Consider the following 19,200-nt stretch of genomic DNA (forward strand, 5'->3'; position numbering starts at 1 on the left):
AGCACTACGGTCAGATAATATGGGTAATTTAATTTGTGCATTGCACGTAAACTAATACCACGTAGAAGAAGTGACATGTACTCCACTCGAAAGCCACAACGTTTAAAAAATGGCAGTAAAATACGTGAAATTCGAGTATGGTCACAATTATGTGGTAACATGTATCTACCTTCATATTTCGTCTGAAGCTAAAAATATTTGCCATTGTCATTTTGTAGAGTTTCGCTCTCAGAGTAATTTCATCAATAAAAGATTTTGATGAATTATATTAGTAATCCGTTATATGGGTCACTCGTCACCACGGCACGACGCATACAGAGATTATGTTTAGAGGAGAAGGCTTCCAGATATGGAATAGGGAACTCTCCTGTTGTTTCCCGCGTCTTTATTATAATTGACCACGTGACACCATATTTCTCCCTAGTTCATATTTTATTTCTGTGAACGACTCTCGTTACAAACAACGAGCTGTAATTGAATTCTTTGTTGCTGAAAAAGAAACGGTGGTGAACATTCATAAACGTTTGTGTGCTGTGTATGGAAGCTGTGCAGTCGATAGGAGCACCGTTGGTCGCTGGGCTAAGAGAGTTAAAGCTTCAGGAAGTGAAGAAACCGAGCTCCATGATCTGCCGCGCTCTGGGCGTCCTGCCACAGCCACCACTCCAGACATGTTGAACCGCGTGGATGCCATTATTCGTGAGGATCGGCGCATCACAACTCGACAATTGGCCCAACAGCTTTCAGTCAGCAATGGAAGTGTAATTGCAATTATCCGGGCTCTTGCATATTCGAAGGTGTGCGCAAGATGGGTTCCACGAAGTCTCACAGCAGACCACAAGGATTCAAAGGAAAACGATTTCTTCTGAATTGTTGGAGCGTTTTGATGCTGAGGGAGAGATCTTTCTGTCCCGGATCATTACAGGTGACGAAACCTGGATACACCACTTTGAGCCGGAGACAAAAAGGCAGTCAATGGAGTGGCATCATCCTCTATCACCGAGAAAGAAGAAATTCAAGTCAACTCCCTCCGCCGGAAAAGTCATGATGACTGTCTTTTGGGACAGTGATGGGGTCATTCTTGTGGATGTGATGCCAAGAGGTGCGACCATCAATTCAGACGCGAACATTATGACCCTGGAAACCCTCAAGAAGCGTTTGCGACGAGTTCGGCCTCACAAGCATCCAGCAGAAATTTTGCTCCTGCATGACAATGCACGCCCTCACACAAGTCCGAGAACCCGGGAAGAAATCACCAAATTTGGTTGAACGGTGCTGCCCCATCCACCCTCCGACTCCATCTCTTTGGGCCACTTAAAGATGCTATCCGCGGAACAAGGTTTGAAGATGACGAGAGCGTTATTCAAGCAGTGAGGACATGGCTACGTGCACAGGACAAGAGCTGGTACCGGCAAGGCATGCATGCACTTGTTCCACGCTGGCGTAAAACCGTACAAGTTGATGGGGACTATGTGGAAAAATAGTATGTGTAAAGGAAACATTGATTTATATTGTCACTAAATTTGAGCCATCTTGAATAAATATGTTCTGAGGAAAAAAATGTGGGGCATTACTTAATGAGCAACCCTCGTATAATGTTTTTATATGCTGAGACATATTTCATATATAAATTTCTAAAAAAAATTACGACGATGTAACTTTTTCTCAATGCATAATAATATCGTGTATTTTATTGCAAGAATTTATCAAATGACGCCACTCGAATGTGTTAAGTTAAAATCAATCTACGTTCATTGTATCAAGCAAACCAATAAGCTATAATAAAATAGGCTACGACGTTGACTCCCCATAAGTATCCAAGTGTAATTTTTTTAACTTAATATCAAATATCTGACAATCATAAAAGTCGGAGTACTAATTTATGGTTTAGTAGCAATTAACTCATAGTAATTCTGTACTAAATATGACTCCTGATTCTGTCAAACTGAATTTACTAGATTTTTGTTTATGACAACTCCCCATTACGATGTTTGTTTGTCTATATACCAATATATTTTACAACAATCTTCGAACTTTTATGAAGCACGGTAATATCATGCATCTAGCGAGAGGTCACTTCACCTTAGTGAAGTTTTAATTTTCTATAAATAGTAATTCAATTCAATAATAATATTAATATTAATAATAATAACATGATACTGATATAAGTTATGAATTCGTAGTACCATCACTTAGAGTATCGTCCTGGTATGACATTTTTCAAAGTGAAACAAAGTGAATGTTATAGTTGTCTCTTTCTTTGAAGGCGATTTTCAAAGAACCAACGAAATTTTATATGGAGCTAAACAACAAATATACTCTTCATAAAATATTCTTTATATTTTAACAATTATTAATATAAATGAGGCGACTATATTAACATTTAAGGGTACATAGGACAATCTTGATGCGTCCTTAATTTCAAATACGGGAATTACGTGATAAAATAGACCATGAAACTTCATATACTCACCACACAGCGTACAAACTAGCAAAATACACTGAGAAATCTGAAAGAAAATGGCTTGATGAGTTAAGAGAATTTGGCCGAATTCCTGTTTTAAATATAAAATTATTGATTATTTCTGACTTTCAAATTCGAAATAGTGGGTGTAAAGTGAGAATATTACATTTTTCACAGACGTTTTCTGTATATTACGATAAAATCAGGCAGAAGCTTGTGAAGTGAAACATCTTACTTATTTCTACAGACGTGAGTTACGTCCTTGTGATTATCTGACACACAATGGAATAGAGTTCCGACAGTTGGCAAAGTATTGACTGGCCATTATTCATGTTTCTCCGGAGTACCCGCTCGTGTGTCAATGATGCATTGCTGAGAGAGAGAGATCGGTCTACAGAGAAATGAAGAAAGGTTATAAATAAAAAGGGATTGGACAGTTTGCGTTTCGCACATCCAAAAATTGAACCTGCTGAGACACGGAACCCACAGAAATGAGGTATATTGCTGCACCAATTACTGAAATAATGAAGTCGAGATGAACTGGTGGCAGGCGGAGGATTGTACTGCTGGCTGCAGGAACTCAGGAGTGGCAGGGCGTGGTTTCAAAGTGAGTGACGTCCCGGTGAGGGCGGAATCACTTTGAATAGTGATGAGCTGTTCTGTTGTGTTTTATAGTACTCCTGTGGCATCTCCATTGAGCACAGTCCTTGTTAAAAACTTAAATTCCCCGCCCTTCGATGCGTTTTTTTGTACAATGCGCATGCAATGAACGCCAAAAGGGTTGGTCACTGTCTGTCCGAAAGATTGAAATAGAGTATCGGACGAATCTAGATGAAATTTGGTGTGGACATCACGTCATTGGGGATTAGCCTGAAATCGTAATTTATACCAAAATGGTGGGCAAATAACTTTGTTAGATAGGATTGACAGCACTGCATCAAATTGATGTACGGTTGTTAATAATTCGAGAATACGAAACATTGGACAAGTAATTCTTTGTATACTGTAAAATAATTATATGATGGCTACGTGAAATTAAAAAAAATAGTATTAATGAGTTTTCTATCCTGCGACCCCATGCGTACGAGACCAGTAGCTAGGCTAATACAGAGCTAACGCACCTTATGATGTAGTGGTATTAATTTATGCTACTTAATAAATGAATTAACATCACGTATTCTGCAAAATTGGAAACCATACATGTCGACGTAAGATAACTTGACACAATTTTTATTAATAATTCAGAATTTGCGAATAACTCGTGTGTGTTTGTGTGTACTATTACGGATTATACACTTCCAGACCTGTGTCGTAACAGAGTGTTTAAGACCACTTTCGCATAAACCCCTCATGAACCAAATCAGTTCTGTCCACACCGTCAGATTCTCTATAAGATCCATTTTAACAGAACACTTAAATCTACTTCTACGTCTCATAAGTTGTCTCTTTTTTTTACCAGAGTTCTCGACTAAATACTGTGCGTGTTTTTTATGTAGTCATCGTGTGCTACGTTTGGCGTCCATTCAATTTTCTTTGATTTGTTCAACCCAATAGTGTTAGAAGAAATTTGTACATTATGGAGCTCCTCTCTGTGTAATATTTGGCTTCTTCCTGTTATTTCCCTTCTCTTAAGTCCAAATTTCCCCTCAGCATCCTGTTCTGAAACACCGCCAATCTAAGTTTCTCAATTACGGTGACGGATTTCACATCACGTGCTCTGATTCAACCCAGACTCCCAGAAGATGACGTATCTTCCATGCTGGTACTATGGATGCTAAGGAATCACAAAATTAAAGATTAAGTCGTCTTAAGGTGATCTCAAATTTCATAAAAATCCGTCAGTTTTTATTAAAGGAAGCAACCAGAATCTTAGACATAAGGACAAGAGAATTTTGCTTTGTAAAAAATGAAGGTTAGAAATACATTATCATTTCAGAGAAAACGCCAGTTTTAGTGTTCGTAATGAAATGTTTGGTTTTTGAAAGGAAACTGAATATTTCTAAATTGTTTGCTACAGTTCCAAATATGATCACTTCTTCTCAGTAGAACATAGCTCAGAACAGGAGGAACACAGTTCTGTTAGGAAGTAACACATTTCGGCTGTTGTTAAAGAAAAATGCTTTGACAGCCCTTAACACGTGTACATTATATCGAACGGAATCGATCAGTAAGAGAACAGTCAGGACATGACTACACGAATTTTGGATGTCTGACGTAACCGCGCTGGTAATGATGAAAGTTAACTGGACTAGAGCAAGAATGAATTAAGTTCATGTACAGAATTCTAAATAATCATTATAACAGTAAAAGAAATGAAAATATAAAAACGTATGGTTTCGTAACTTTCATATCAGTTAAAATGAGAATGACTCAAACATTTCCTTACATGAATTAGACTTCATAATAAGGATTTAAAAAAAGAGAATATTGAATGATATTACTAAAGTTTTAACACTAAGATCTATGTATTGTTATACAGACGAGTGAGGATTTGTCTCATATATAGATTAAAGTCTCTGAAGACAATATTTTGACATGAAATGTAGAGGGATTATCAGAAATTAGTAGCTTCATAATTTTCAGTCATAAAAATAAGTTATAACTACAGGGATCAAGTCAAGTGATATGTAGCTCATGTCTATAGAGTAAAGATTTTATGCAAAATGATATTATAATGAATCTTAGAACAATATTATGTAAAGCTGCGGACTGAATTAATTTAGTTGAGCATTAAAACCAGTTTCAGTCTTTTGTGAACACTGTAATGAACATGTGTCTACCATAGAAGGTAGATATTTTCTTTGTAATCTGAGCAACTGCCACCTTGTGAAAAAGTATGTCTCTTTGGTGTTGGTTTATTACATATTATGTTTTCCTAATATTCGAAATTTTCGTTGACTGAAATATTTTGCGAAGTCTACAAATATTTGTTGTCAAAATGTCTAAATATACTTGCTCATTCATCTCTGATCGAAAAGCATATTATATGGTAGATTATGTGATAGCTGAAGCCTATAAAGAGATTTCGGAATTTTTCTCTCTACAACTGTGCCGTGAGCATCTCCTTGTGGACCCCATTTGACTAATTTTCAGTGCGCGTGATGATCGCATCTTGAAGAAAGATCTCGCAGCCACAACTTCCGAGGTAATGATACGTAGGTTTCACCTCCGTCCACGTACCTTATACTCCATGATGTCTTACTTTCCACATCACGTATCAGCTTCGTATTCAGAAGTTCCTGGGTTTAAAGCCTCTGAACGGAAAATAGTAAGACAGTTCTTTTACAACGTTTCAGAATCACCATTCACTAATTTTGAAGTTCTACGCAAAATCTGAGGTATTGTCGTCAAATAAACTACTATTAAGTATTTAATCCTCTTATGTCATTATAAACTTATTACTGATTAAACACATTTGATATACGCAGAATTACATTGAAAGTATTTAATTAATTATTCTTGTCCGTCTAATCACAATTTAATAGACAAGAATAATTAATTAAATATATATCTTCACAATATGACGCAACTATACCATCTTATTGAAAGTATTCCTACCCTAACAGTGGTCATTAATTGTTAGTTATTAAAAATTTGTAATAAAGCAGTTGTAACCTATTGTAAAAATCGCTCTGTCGTTAACATGGCTGACTTCCGCTGTGTTATCACCTGCAATGGGTGGGTACTGGGACCCATTCAGTATCATATCGAAAGGGGTTATGCTGAAGCTTGTGTCTCCGGCTTTACTTAATTTCGTACGCCACGCAGTCAACATTGATGGCTCACACTTGCCATTAAACCACGTGTCGTGTCGTTGGAACAGCTTACTTCTGTGATAACGAAGGATCTCGATACGGGCATGAGGTGTGGGGTGGGGGGTGAGAGACCACGGAGGGGTACAATAATGTTCTGCACGGAGTTTTGCACTTTCAATTCCCTGCCTTTTAATTAGACATCAAAAAGGAAGTTTCTCGAAGGTACAATCACCGTTCTCTCTAATGTTTTCCTTTTTTTAACACTCCTTTCCTCGTCATCATTATGAACACGCCGTTAGTATTCATAAGCACTTTGCCTTATTCACTCGCTGCGCCTCGCGACCATATTGGTTGCGTGCCATGTGGTTATGAACTCCACACTGACCAACACTCTTCCAGTCCCTTCCTTTAAAAAAAATTCCTCCCCCCGACGATTTTCAGTAACATTATCTCCAAGCACGAAACTTACATACACCCTCCTCTCTCCCCTTCATTTACAAAGGCTAATACAACGCGAGGGCGAAAATATTTTTTTGTATGTGTTATCATCCCCTACATATCTCAGAAAGTGTGACTTTGTACTAAAACGCAAAGCTTCCTCGGACCCCCTTCCCTCTTCTGAATGCAGCCGTTGGTGCTCTGAATAACTTCCTGATAGAATCAAGAACGCTGATAAAACTTCTGCGTTATGAAGCAAGTTCGTGTGGAGACTGAGAGGGGGTGACGTGTGAAAAGATAAATAGACCCATGTTGTACATTGCCCCCTCAGAGATGATCCGTTCTTGTATCACTAGTCGTTACATGTGACGGCTGTGCAAACAAAGATGGGACAATTTAATGGTCAATGTATCTCACTGTGTTGTATAGCAAAACAATATATTGTCAAGATTAATGAAAACTAACTACTATTTAAATTCTCCCCTTTACATTACTCTAATCACTAATATTTTCAGTCTGTTATTTGTAGGTAAAAATTACCTTGACAGACCTCTTTGAAAGTTATATTTGTTATAAAGTCAAAAGAATATATATGTGTCTACAATTTTGAGAATTTAGAAAAAAATTAAATATTTTAAAACGCGTTATTTTACTAGTCATATGTCTCTGTAGTTTGTCTCTAAATTCTTGCATATACAAACGCATTTAATTAATTAAGACAGAAGCCCACAGTAATTTCATAGTCAGTCAAAATTTTTCGAAATTAATTTTTAAATCGTGGTGGGAATTAAGGATTATAACAAGATATTTACAATAATTACAGTCACAGTAATATTTACGGGTCGTTGTTCTGAATCTGAAGTAATGTATTATGATCAGAATACATTTTAAAAATTATCGCCTACAGCCCTGCTTCTGTCTTGTAAAATATATATTAAAAGGCCAGATTTTCTTTGCATGTGCGTACAGCATATGAAAGTGACTGACAGAAACACACAAAAGATGAGAATTAACACCAATTTGTCACCACAGAAAAATACAAGCACAAACGCTCACGTATATCTTGGAACTTAGAAAAGGACAAGTCAACAAAAGGGGCTGAAGACCGAGTGTCCTAGCACCGTACAGTCCAATCCTATCACGTCTTTAACAAAGCATTTTCTTTCACCAAAGTCTCTAAAGAGGTTTTTTCCTTTGAATTTTTATAACGCTATGTTTTCTTACGAAGTTTCGAGATTCTTCGAAGTTACGGATCAGAGCCTAAACAATTTTCAGTTAGTCCATTCCTGCAGTTAACTTCAATACCTACTACCCTCTAGAACAGTGGTATTCAACCTGGGGTACGCGAAGACATCTTAGGGGGTACATTAAATTTAAAAAATATATATATTATTCTATGATAAACACTGAATAATCAGTAATGTAATTTATTTAATTTATTTTAGATGTAGATTATATACTATGTATAACTTGAATTATACTCCAACAACTTTGGGGGTACAAAGTTGAAGATAAATTATATCTGGGGGTACGTGAAATTTTAAAAAATATATTATTTTATAATAAACACTGAATAATGAGTAATGTAATTTATTTAATTTATTTTAGATGTAGATTATATACTACGTATAACTTGAATTATACACCAACAACTTTGGGGGTACAAAGTTGAAGAGAAATTATATCTGGGGGTAGGCGAAGACATCTTAGGGGGTACAAAGTTGAAGAGAAATTATATCTGGGGGTAGGCGAAGACATCTTAGGGGGTACGTGAAATTTAAAAAAAATATATTATTTTATGATAAACACTGAATAATCAGTAATGTAATTTATTTTAGATGTAGATTATATACTATGTATAACTTGAATTATACACCAACAACTTTGGGGGTACAAAGTTGAAGATAAATTATATCTGAGGGTACGCGAAGACATCTTAGGGGGTACGTGAAATTTAAAAAAAATATATATTATTTTATGATAAACACTGAATAATCAGTAATGTAATTTATTTAATTTATTTTAAATGTAGATTATATACTATTTATAACTTGAATTATACACCAACAACTTTGGGGGTACAAAGTTGAAGATAAATTATATCTGAGGGTACGCGAAGACATCTTAGGGGGTACGTGAAATTTAAAAAAATATATATTATTTTATGATAAACACTGAATAATCAGTAATGTAATTTATTTAATTTATTTTAAATGTAGATTATATACTATGCATAACTTTAATTATACACCAACAACTTTGAGGGTACAAAGTTGAAGAGAAATTATATCTGGGGGTACGCGAAGACATCTTAGAGTTTACGTGAAATTTAAAAAAATATATATTATTTTATGATAAACACTGAATAATCAGTAATGAACGAAAACTGCAATACAATTTGGGCTGTAGGATTGAATGTTTTATCAGTATATGACATAAAATGAAATTATAAAGGAAAAAATTAAGGTCGCCCTGATATTGGAGGCAGAAGGAGACTCGGAAACGTCGGTAAGCTTCTACGAGAATACACGGCGCTACAACTCAGAAGACAGATATCTTTATGCTCGCTTCCGTGAGAATCTTAAATCATTCTAAGTTAAAGCTTAATTGATAAATAGAAGGAAAATTTCTACGGACAGAAGTGGTTAACCTGTGTTCACAGAATTTACGAAAACGCGCTCCAAATATTTTCTCTTCAGTACAAACGCGATGTAAACAGATACACCTAAAGACGGAGCCGTGCAGCTTCGAAGAAGGTATCTAACATTTGCTTTGTCACTACAGGTAAAATTTAAATCTGCACGCATTGGTTTCATAGTAGTTTTCAGAGATAACGCTCAAAGATATAACTATCTCTCTCTATGATCATTTCCTAAATCCTATGTTGATAACAAATTCATTAATCTGTTTCCTAGTAATGGTTCTTGCGTTATTTATTTAATCATATGTTTCTGGTGCAGTATTTAATCCATATGAAATTCGTTTTAGGCCGCTTGGACACTGATTTAACCGACAATGTAAAATATTATTTTGCAATCTCGTGTTTGAAATCACTTTTTAAGTTGATACAAACAGATTCAGTAATTATTGTCGAGAGGTTATGTCTGTCCTCCTTCGAAACTAATTTTGATTTCATTTGATATTTTGTGTACGCACTAAATGTTTTAGCTTCAAATATTTTTATTTCTGTAGGTCGAATATAAAACTTGATTTACGTGCCCTCAAATGTTACGTTATAAAATTCACTGAGAAACAACAAAATACTCGCTTGCAATATAAAAACTTAAAATTTTATTAAGATCTGTAACCTTTAGTGTGAATACATTCCGAGAAAGGAAATATTTTACGATATTCAAGGATAAATAATATATCGCTTCACAGTGCTCAGGAAAGATCAAAAACATAATTTAACGATGTAAAATGTGCCATTATTTCTTGAAAACAAACTTCAGTCACTAGAGTCCCTCTTGAAAGAAAAAAATTTTTCTCAGGTGTCGAGAAATTCCCCTCAGTTCATTGAATTCAAATGTTACCGTGTTTACAACAGCGAGCCACTAGCCACTCTCCAGATGAATTAAATCTACCTCTTCTTGCCCTATATCTTTAAGATTTACATTAATTTTTGCACTCTTCCGTATTCATAGATCTTCGAAGTAGTTTCTTCCTTTAAAGTTTAAATTTTATCTCATGCGTGCTAAACTCCTCGTCCATCTTATCCTGCTTAATTTGTTCATTTTATTATGTTTAAACATAAGTTTAACTTTCAGCAAAGGAATATCCTTACGAATAAATAAATGGTTTCAATTTATGAGGCATAAATAAATAATTTTTTGTTCTCAGTATATTGTTGCCCTAAAAAGTTGTGTCAAAATTAGATCAAACGCCAACATCAGTTAAATGGATCCTTTGTATAAAACACCCGGCGTGCTGTAATACTAATCATAACTGCCTTTGGATTGTGTAGTAGAAAAATTACTCCAGTAATTGTGGTAAATATAAATGTTCTTACCACGATAAATTAAATTATATACTTCAATTTTCATGAAATTTTGAAATACTATATAGAAATTTTATTGAAATTTTGCATAAAGACATTATAAAAATGAATTCGTTGTTTACATTGTGTTGGTAGTCTTCAAATTTGAGCTTTAATACCAGAAGCTGCCGGGGCAGACGGCAGTGCGAGGGAGCGTCGCGCATCTAAATTGGCGTCGGATCTTCTTATGATTAATAATCCACGGCCTGTGAACTCCCAGGACAGAGAGCATCAGACGTGACAAAATCTCCAGCACCGTAGAATTCTCGTAGAATTCTAACTATTGGTCTGAACGAGGCTGCGCGGTTGAAACACAATTTCTCACATTCTGTTGCCCTGAATTAACGTACGCAAAAAATCAAGGATTATTTGCGTTGTATGTAGAGACAGAGTTTCAGTTACACCAAGACCGATTTTTTGTGTCCTAGTAGATCTGTCAGACCGGCTACCAGCTGGACAATGAAGATTCATATCCACCAATGACATTTATTCAACTAGCAGTAATTAGTGTGACTGCACTGTCGTGCATATAATATCTCAGACCCTCTTGATGTTAACATTGCTCTTACAGTGTATTTACCGCTGAGTAAGACCGTAAAAGTGAAGTTTGTCCCACTATACGCCATGTATACCCTTGGGGGGAGAGGTGGTATAGCTCCTACTAATTCTAAACCCAGGCACTAGATGGGATGAGTGGTTAGAGTCACGTCCCGGCCGGCTTTACCCCCGGGAAAGGACCCCGGTACCCATTGTACGCCCAGAGCCGGTCTGCACGCAGAGGCTAGAGGAAATATCCCCCAGTAGGGGTTCGAACCCCGGTCGTCCAGCCCGTAGCTAGTCACTATATTGACTGAAATGAGAGGGCTCATGAGTGAGACTGTACTTTCTAATAAAACACTCTGTATCCCGTGATGAATAAATGTATTGTTATCCACAGTCAGCTGATCTCATAATCCGATACACTGACAATAATCCTCAGAACATATGTGACATGAAACATATAAATTAATGCGGAGTTTGACAAAACAAACAGTTGAAATAACGAAAAGGAGCTCAACAGTTCAGACTCTGGTAAGTTTTCATATCATTTATAGTAACCTAGTTAACTAACTAACTGTCTATACGTCGACTGGTCAGGAAATTTCTCATTTTATGGTACCCGAAGTTGATTACTATTATCACAAGAATCCGCAATTGGACCCTCACACGAATTCAATCCAGACTTTTAGAGGGAATTTGTTATATTTCATAAAATTTTGGTTTTACCCGCAAAGACAAACTGGAGGCTACAGCTTTAACTGTGAAAGTACCGATCACTCAAGAAAGTACGTGGAAGATGGATTGGAAAGTTGGCATTCGAATACATTACATGTTTTTCCAGATCCGTACCGACCAAAAATATAAAATATTTCACCTTGATGTTAATAACCAACTAGGGGAGGGGAGGACAAAGCGAAAATGTAATATTCTCTGGTACTGTTAATTACGAACAACACGTACTAGGATTTTTTTAGTCTCTTAATCTCTTAGTACACTGCAGTGAAAGAAAACAGTTTATGATGGAGACAAACGAAACCAGAGGAAGTGTTTAGTTTTCCAGCGAATTGACAACTAATTCTAAAAATAATTGTTCAATCTTTCGCATTTTATTTTAGAACTTGTTTGTAACTGTTAATCCATAAATGATGCACAAACGATAACCTTTGTAGTTTTGAATTAAGAGAAAACACGAACCTTATTTTGGAGGGAATAAACCACATTTTAACAAATATGGCGCCTTAGGGGATAGCAAAAGGATTTCCACTTTGACTCAATTGCAATGAATACAATTGAACAGAATAATCAGCTATTGAAATGCAGATAAATGCCTACATGTTTCTCCGTCACGTGTTAAGGCATTTTATCCATAAATGTGATCAGAAATTCGGTGTAAACATAAAAAGGACGCTAGAACGGAATATCTTAAATGTACAAGACATCACATAATTGTTTCAAGTTAAATGACGGAATAACGTTGAATTTTTTTTTTAATTTCAAGTAGGTGAGACAGTGAATGCAAAGCGAATTCTGAAAACGAGATTTAAATAATATTTCAGGCTACTATTTCCGGATAATTAGTCTTAATTCAAAATAAGCCACTCGTCATTCATCATTCTTCATGGAAACGTTCTTCCAATTATGCACATCGAAGTGAATTTAGACGAAAGGTACCCAAGATACTTAGAACAAAATAAGAGGAGAGTCATTTGACAATAATAAAGCGGAGAATGCATGGGAAAATGGTAAGTGATACTTCATAAAGTAACACATACATACATATATTAATAATTTGCGTAAAACGTGGAAAAGTAATTAAATTACAATGCTGTTACTGAACCTAGACCTCCTAAATCTTGCCGTACTTCGTGTAAACAATTGTAAGTTTGTGTTCCAGAACCATGCGAGCAATAGCTTTTCTGTATGTGCTGTCGTGGTGTAATCTACTACGAGTCAGTAGATGTGCTGACACTCAACTACCATGTGGTGCGTCATCACGGAAAACCAACTTCAAGTTCTCCGTCATTAGTCGCCGAAACCTGACAGGGAATTGGATAGCCCATGTAAGTAGCAGCCATTTGTTTCTTACTTGCAATGACACTCGAGGAAGTTTCTAGCTCAGGAAACTCTTGAGTGACAAGAACTCATTGGTTCACATGTTCCAATGTGCCCCATTGTACTTCCATTTTGACTACCATCTCAATGGAAAGAAAGCAGTTGTTAAGATATAAATATTCTATTAAATTTTGTACTAGAGTTCTTTCGGGAAACATGTGATTGTTACACTGTCAGACGGTCTTTCTTTAAAATATTACAACAATAAATTTGAGGTAATTGTTGCAGCCAGAGTTGAATTTTGTCAGTTCAATCTCGGACGGATGCAGAATAAGATTATGGTGGATAATTTGACATTGCTAATAAAACTTATTGATATCCATTTATTTTTTTCATGTGACCTGACAAACTATGTTATTACAAATAATAAAATTATTTGAGACAAAATTGACGAAATTTGATATGATAATTGTTTAAAGCCGATAAAGGCATTTAAACGACAGAACTTACATAGCTCGTGGAAGGTAAATTAGGACACGTACGTATCAAAACTGAGAAATCATATTTTATTTAGAGTATTTATTCAAGAATTTTATCGAATATAAGTAAGGAAACCCACAAATATATCAATTAAGTTAATTTATACCCAGATCGATTATCGAGTTGAATTCTTCCCAAATGCAATCAGAAAAGGGCACAGTCATGTGATTCCGTGTCCAAATGTTTACAGATGTCTTTAGAACATGACGATGGTCCAGAGTCAGGACAGTGGGAAGTTGACATTGACCACACAACAGTGACTTGTGATGGCAGAAGATCAATTCTTGTAACGAATACCGTAGTAGGTAAGTGAAAAGATTTTAGACGGAATTCCTTTGAGAACTACAAAAATAAAGTGTCACTATAAACCACTGGAGAGAAAGTAACGTCTGTTAATTTTGCAACAATTTTATCTAAGAAAAATTCTGAATGTACGCAGAATTTTTCTTTATTGTACCGAGAAGCAGAGATACATAAACCGAGGTTCTGAACCGCTACATAGATTTTCTTAACCACAAGGCCGCCAACAAGGGTCTTAAAACAATCCAAAATCCCAGTAATGCAGTTAAAGGTATGTATATTTACGTGTGGGATTGCTGAAGTCATGTTATGTAACGATACAGAGTTTGATCTAGAGTGAAATTTTGCAAGAAAACTTATAATGCATTGCATCAAATATCTAATAGTTTTTAAAATATTTTAAATTGATAAAAACCTGAAGACGACGGTATTACCCGTCGAAACATGTCGTTTTAATAAAAGCACTAAAAAATATAATGTATAATCGTATTTACGATTAAGAGCGCTAATATAATATTTTACACAACAAAATGTTTTAATATTATATAATTTTTACAACACCAATAAACTTCAAACGTTTGTGTATAGACTGTACAAAATAAATATATAAGAAAACTTTAGTTTCTCAAATTTCCGGACATTTTGTTGCAAGGCAGAAAGTATAACGAGACGAAGACAATGATTTATGATAAACGATGGAGTTTAGTGTTTATACGAAGTCTCTCCTTTATAGTTTTAGTACGTATACAAACAAGGCGGTTTTCCTTTGATTTGTGATGAAGCAGTTTTATGTTCTAACGTGCATTAGAACTCAAAAAAATACTTTTCGTTTCAGAAACAATGTTCAATGACATTATCATGATATTTGTTTTCTTATAGCTATTAAAATTACATTAATTGTCTGTTTTATATATTACGCTATTGTATTTATGTTTATTGTATCAAATTTTGTATCCATCAGAAAAATTTAGCTAAAATGTTGTGCTGTTGACATGTTATTTATGTGGTGCTTGGCGGACATTTGTCGAATAACAGCGACTTCTCCAAAGGTGTGTTAGACTTCAGCGTTATAAATAAAAAAACGGCTTATAGGACAGGGTGGAGAGAGGAGGACATTTAGAACACAGACGTACAGGTAAGCTGACTCCATATTTCAGATCATCGCTGTGGGTTACGTCATAATAGAACTACAGCTGATCACATTTTCTACATTCGCCAGATACTACAGGAAAATTGGGAGTACAATGGGACAATCCATAAATTATTTATATACTTTAAGAAAGCCTATGAAAATTTTAAAAGAGAAGCTCTTTAAAATACTTTGCTTGAATTTGGTGTGCCTTAGAATAGTGGTATTCAACCTGGGGTAGGCGAAGACATCTTAGGGGGTACGTGAAATTTAAAAAAAAAATATTATTTTATGATAAACACTGAATAATCAGTAATGTAATTTATTTAATTTATTTTAGATGTAGATTATATACTATGTATAACTTGAATTATACACCAACAACTTTGGGGGTACAAAGTTGAAGAGAAATTATATCTGGGGGTACGCGAAGACATCTTAGGGGGTACGTGAAATTTAAAAAATATATATATTATTTTATGATAAACACTGAATAATCAGTAATGTAATTTATTTAATTTATTTTAGATGTAGATTATATACTATGTATAACTTGAATTATACACCAACAACTTTGTGTTCAAGCTAATCTAACTCTTTATTTTTACCACCAATTACAAGCTGCCTGATTAAACAGTGACATTGATATTATCAGCACACATTTTTATTACGTTCCATAGACGGTATATATATTAAATATTGAATAATACAGGCGTAAGAAACTGCCCTCAGGGAGTCCTGCCAGGACGTTTAGGAGATTCAGAATTTTTCAAGGACAACTGTGAATGCTCTATTATTAACAAAATTATTTACAATATGTATAAAATGAACAAGTATTCTGTGAAGTTATTCCGTACTGCAAGGAAATATGACACTTCGCGTTTACATATATCATCCGGTTAATGATGTTTAACGAAATAACCTATGTCTAGAATGAAAACGTTATTGTTATAATTATTATCCTGGAAATAATATCACAATATATTTATTACAGATTGCAGCACTCTATGATTGAGCTGTCTTTTAGTTTTCTGATTTTCAATTAAAAGCACAGTTTTAGTCAACACGACAGACGACAGATGTAATATGAACTTTATTTATCTCGTGACGAAAGTGGCTTTTTACAGCGCCCCTGGGAAAACCTGCCCCCGGCTACGAACTTGTGCCTGGATTAGGATACTACAAATTTTACAAAATCGGAAAGAGTTGGTGGGAGGCGCAGGCCACCTGCGTCGAGGAAGGGGCTTATCTCATCATTCCAAATTCTGATCAAGAATTCGAAGCTGTTAAGAAAATTTGGGATCGCTTTCCTAGTCCTTACACTGACTGGAGGAAAAACCACGTGTTCATGGGCGTTAGCGACATCGCAAGGGAGGGTCACTTCATGTCCGTTCTGGGTAAGTACCGAAACACACAGGAATGCCTTACGTCTCCTTCTGTTATCCTTTAACTTTTCGTTTTCTCCTGTACGGTTATTATTTCTTGACATTAACCTGTCAGAATTCCTCTCTCTTCAGGGAATAACACGTAAAACCACAGATTCATATTCTTACCTGGGTGGTATTCAAATTTGATTTCAGAGACTGAAATGTTTAAGACGGCCCGCGGAAAAGAATTTATGCATTTGAATGTACTTACGTTACCCCTGAAGTGAGTTGTAATAGTGTAGTAAAATCAAAGATGATCATCATTTTATTTAAGATAAACTCCTTTAGAATTTTCAGTTACACAATTAACTTGCACTGAACAATTTTGTGTAGAATTTCACTGTATTCCAAAGAGTGAATATATACAATAGTTTTCTGTAACAAAGTATTAACTGTGAGATTAATCGAAAGGAATTTTCGAGAAATCAGTCCTGGTGTATTTGATAGTTCTGAAAGACCGCTGGAAAATACGAGAAATATAAATATTTAAAATATATTAAATGATGTTTCGATAGAGAACATCATTTAATATATTTTAAATATTTAAATGTTAATTATGGTAATATTTTAATATTTAATAGGAATTTTATTGTGATTAGACTGATAAGATTTAAACAAATAAACATTAATGGTTAGCTAACAGGAACCGGTCCTCCATTTTAGATGTTCTCCATGTGGTTAAAAAACAAGTTATTTTAAAATCACCTCCATGAAAAGTGTTTATACTCTTTGTCCAAAGAACTGATAATAAATACGACTGTCTTATGGCATGTTGAAACCAGAATGTAATCGGCTTTAACACGCGGTAAGAACCTGAAAGCTCGCCAACACATAATAAACCAAATAATTAAAACCAAATGCTTGGCTGCAGTCTTGATTTTCAAAGTCTCGTCTTACTGAAGAGGATGTGTGGCGTGGTTCAATGTTCCAGGCGAAACGCTAAATTCTACAGGCTACTTGAGGTGGTCATCTAATCAGCCGGACGGGGGCAGAAATGAGGACTGCCTCGTCCTGACGGTGAACTCCTTTCTGCACGATACAGCCTGCGCTGCTGAAGTGGCCTTCATCTGCGAGCGAGGGCTGTGAATTTGAGGCTTAAGTTTACTTGCAGCTGGGAAAGTACACAATTCTTACGTAGACCAAGATTAACTAATTTTATGGAGGAAAGTCTTGCATGAGAAGCTAATAGTAGCTCATCTGGCCAATAAAATCTCTTCTTATAAAACGTGAAGGTTTATTAATATGCTCACTGTACTTAATTCGGAACCAGGTTAATCCAATCCACATCTGCTACTTTAGGGTCTGTATTAATATTATCCTCAAATCTGTTCCTAGATTCCTGAAGAAATATTTTCACTTAAAGTTTTTCGTCTAATATTTTACATGACATTTTCTTTATTATTAAATAATGATAATGATGCCCTGTACTTTATAATGCTCTGCTCATACATTGCTTTCTCAATCTTCGATCCAACATCCATAAAATGTTGTTCTCATTGCCCTCAAGTTTTTCTTGTTCACAGGATTTCGCTGCTCGACTTTAATGTAAACTTAGGCTTCCGGCTCATATTTCTGTTGCCATCTTCAGGGTAAATGTATTTTGGGGATTTAGGAAATAGGCAGTTTTGTGTCGAGTGGAATATCTGCAAAACAGAAATTGTGTAATACAGTTCTAAGATACCAACTGGTTAGAAAAGTTTGTACTGAGGTACTGGTTGAAAAGATATGATGGGAAGGAAACAATTTTTCACTCACGTGTTTCGAAAAGGGTGTGACATTTTTATTCTGTCAGGATTACAGACAAAAGTTTCATAAGCATACAAAATGTTTTGTTTATGGATGTATACAATTCTGAGTATGAATTCAAACTGTGATGATTACATGATATATTGTATCATGTTAACCTTAGGCACGACAGGTATATAACAACTAATCCACGTCAAATTATTTTTGTTTCCCGTGTTTTCTCGGCGCGCATTAAGACTGTAGAAAGCGCCTGAAGGACCTCACATATTCCCTTCCCAGCCTCCAGAGTCTCTCTCTCCTCTGCAACAACATTCGAGCGTCTACGACATGAATGCGTAGAGGAAGCTTAGTTGTAATTACCACAATGTCGGATGATGCTAGGGGAGTATTTTGTGTGTAATGTTTTGGTATTAGTTGGCGGTGGTGTCGAGTCAACAAAGGTTGGAGGGATGTTTACCTTGTTTCCACCCCCATCTATTCATCATCTCTCACCACCCACCACTATTTCCTTCAACCCCTCCGTTTAAACTGAGTAAGTTGAATAATGGTCTGAAAACACGTGTATAAATATTCAGTTTAGAGGTAAAATGTCCTCATATCATGCGAACTGTCTGTTTTAATCTTCTATTTGTTTAGGGATACTGTATCGTATAATTTTTATAGGGAGTTTCTTTGATAACATGAACCCTGGTCCTCCTTTCAAGTATCGGCTTTCTCAGTTCGATTCACGTCTGCGTTTTCAAGAAGTCGGTGGACGTATTCGGATGTGAAGTGTT

The 19,200-nt window shown here is 35.5% G+C and overlaps 1 protein-coding gene across 4 annotated transcripts in view; it reads left to right on the forward strand.

Moving 5' to 3' along the window:
* LOC110839900 (hemolymph lipopolysaccharide-binding protein) overlaps positions 1-17,903 on the forward strand; it is a 60,707-nt gene extending 42,804 nt beyond the window's left edge. For 2 of the 4 annotated variants that reach the window (XM_087348336.1, XM_087348338.1), the window contains exons 2-5: positions 13,125-13,290; positions 14,013-14,127; positions 16,379-16,648; positions 17,610-17,903. In XM_087348336.1, the coding sequence (XP_087204462.1) occupies positions 13,125-13,290; positions 14,013-14,127; positions 16,379-16,648; positions 17,610-17,764 (706 nt within the window). In that variant the 3' untranslated portion in view covers positions 17,765-17,903. Of the gene's footprint in view, positions 1-11,635; positions 11,762-12,786; positions 12,973-13,124; positions 13,291-14,012; positions 14,128-16,378; positions 16,649-17,609 lie in introns of those variants that run through there. The other 2 variants (XM_087348337.1, XM_022084483.2) reach the window with 2 other exon arrangements.
* The last annotated feature ends 1,297 nt before the right edge of the window (positions 17,904-19,200 follow it).

This window comes from Zootermopsis nevadensis, unplaced genomic scaffold (genome assembly GCF_977971745.1).
Source record: "Zootermopsis nevadensis isolate Lab colony 2312 unplaced genomic scaffold, Znev_1.0 Znev_ptg000013l, whole genome shotgun sequence".
Taxonomy (NCBI): domain Eukaryota; kingdom Metazoa; phylum Arthropoda; class Insecta; order Blattodea; family Termopsidae; genus Zootermopsis; species Zootermopsis nevadensis.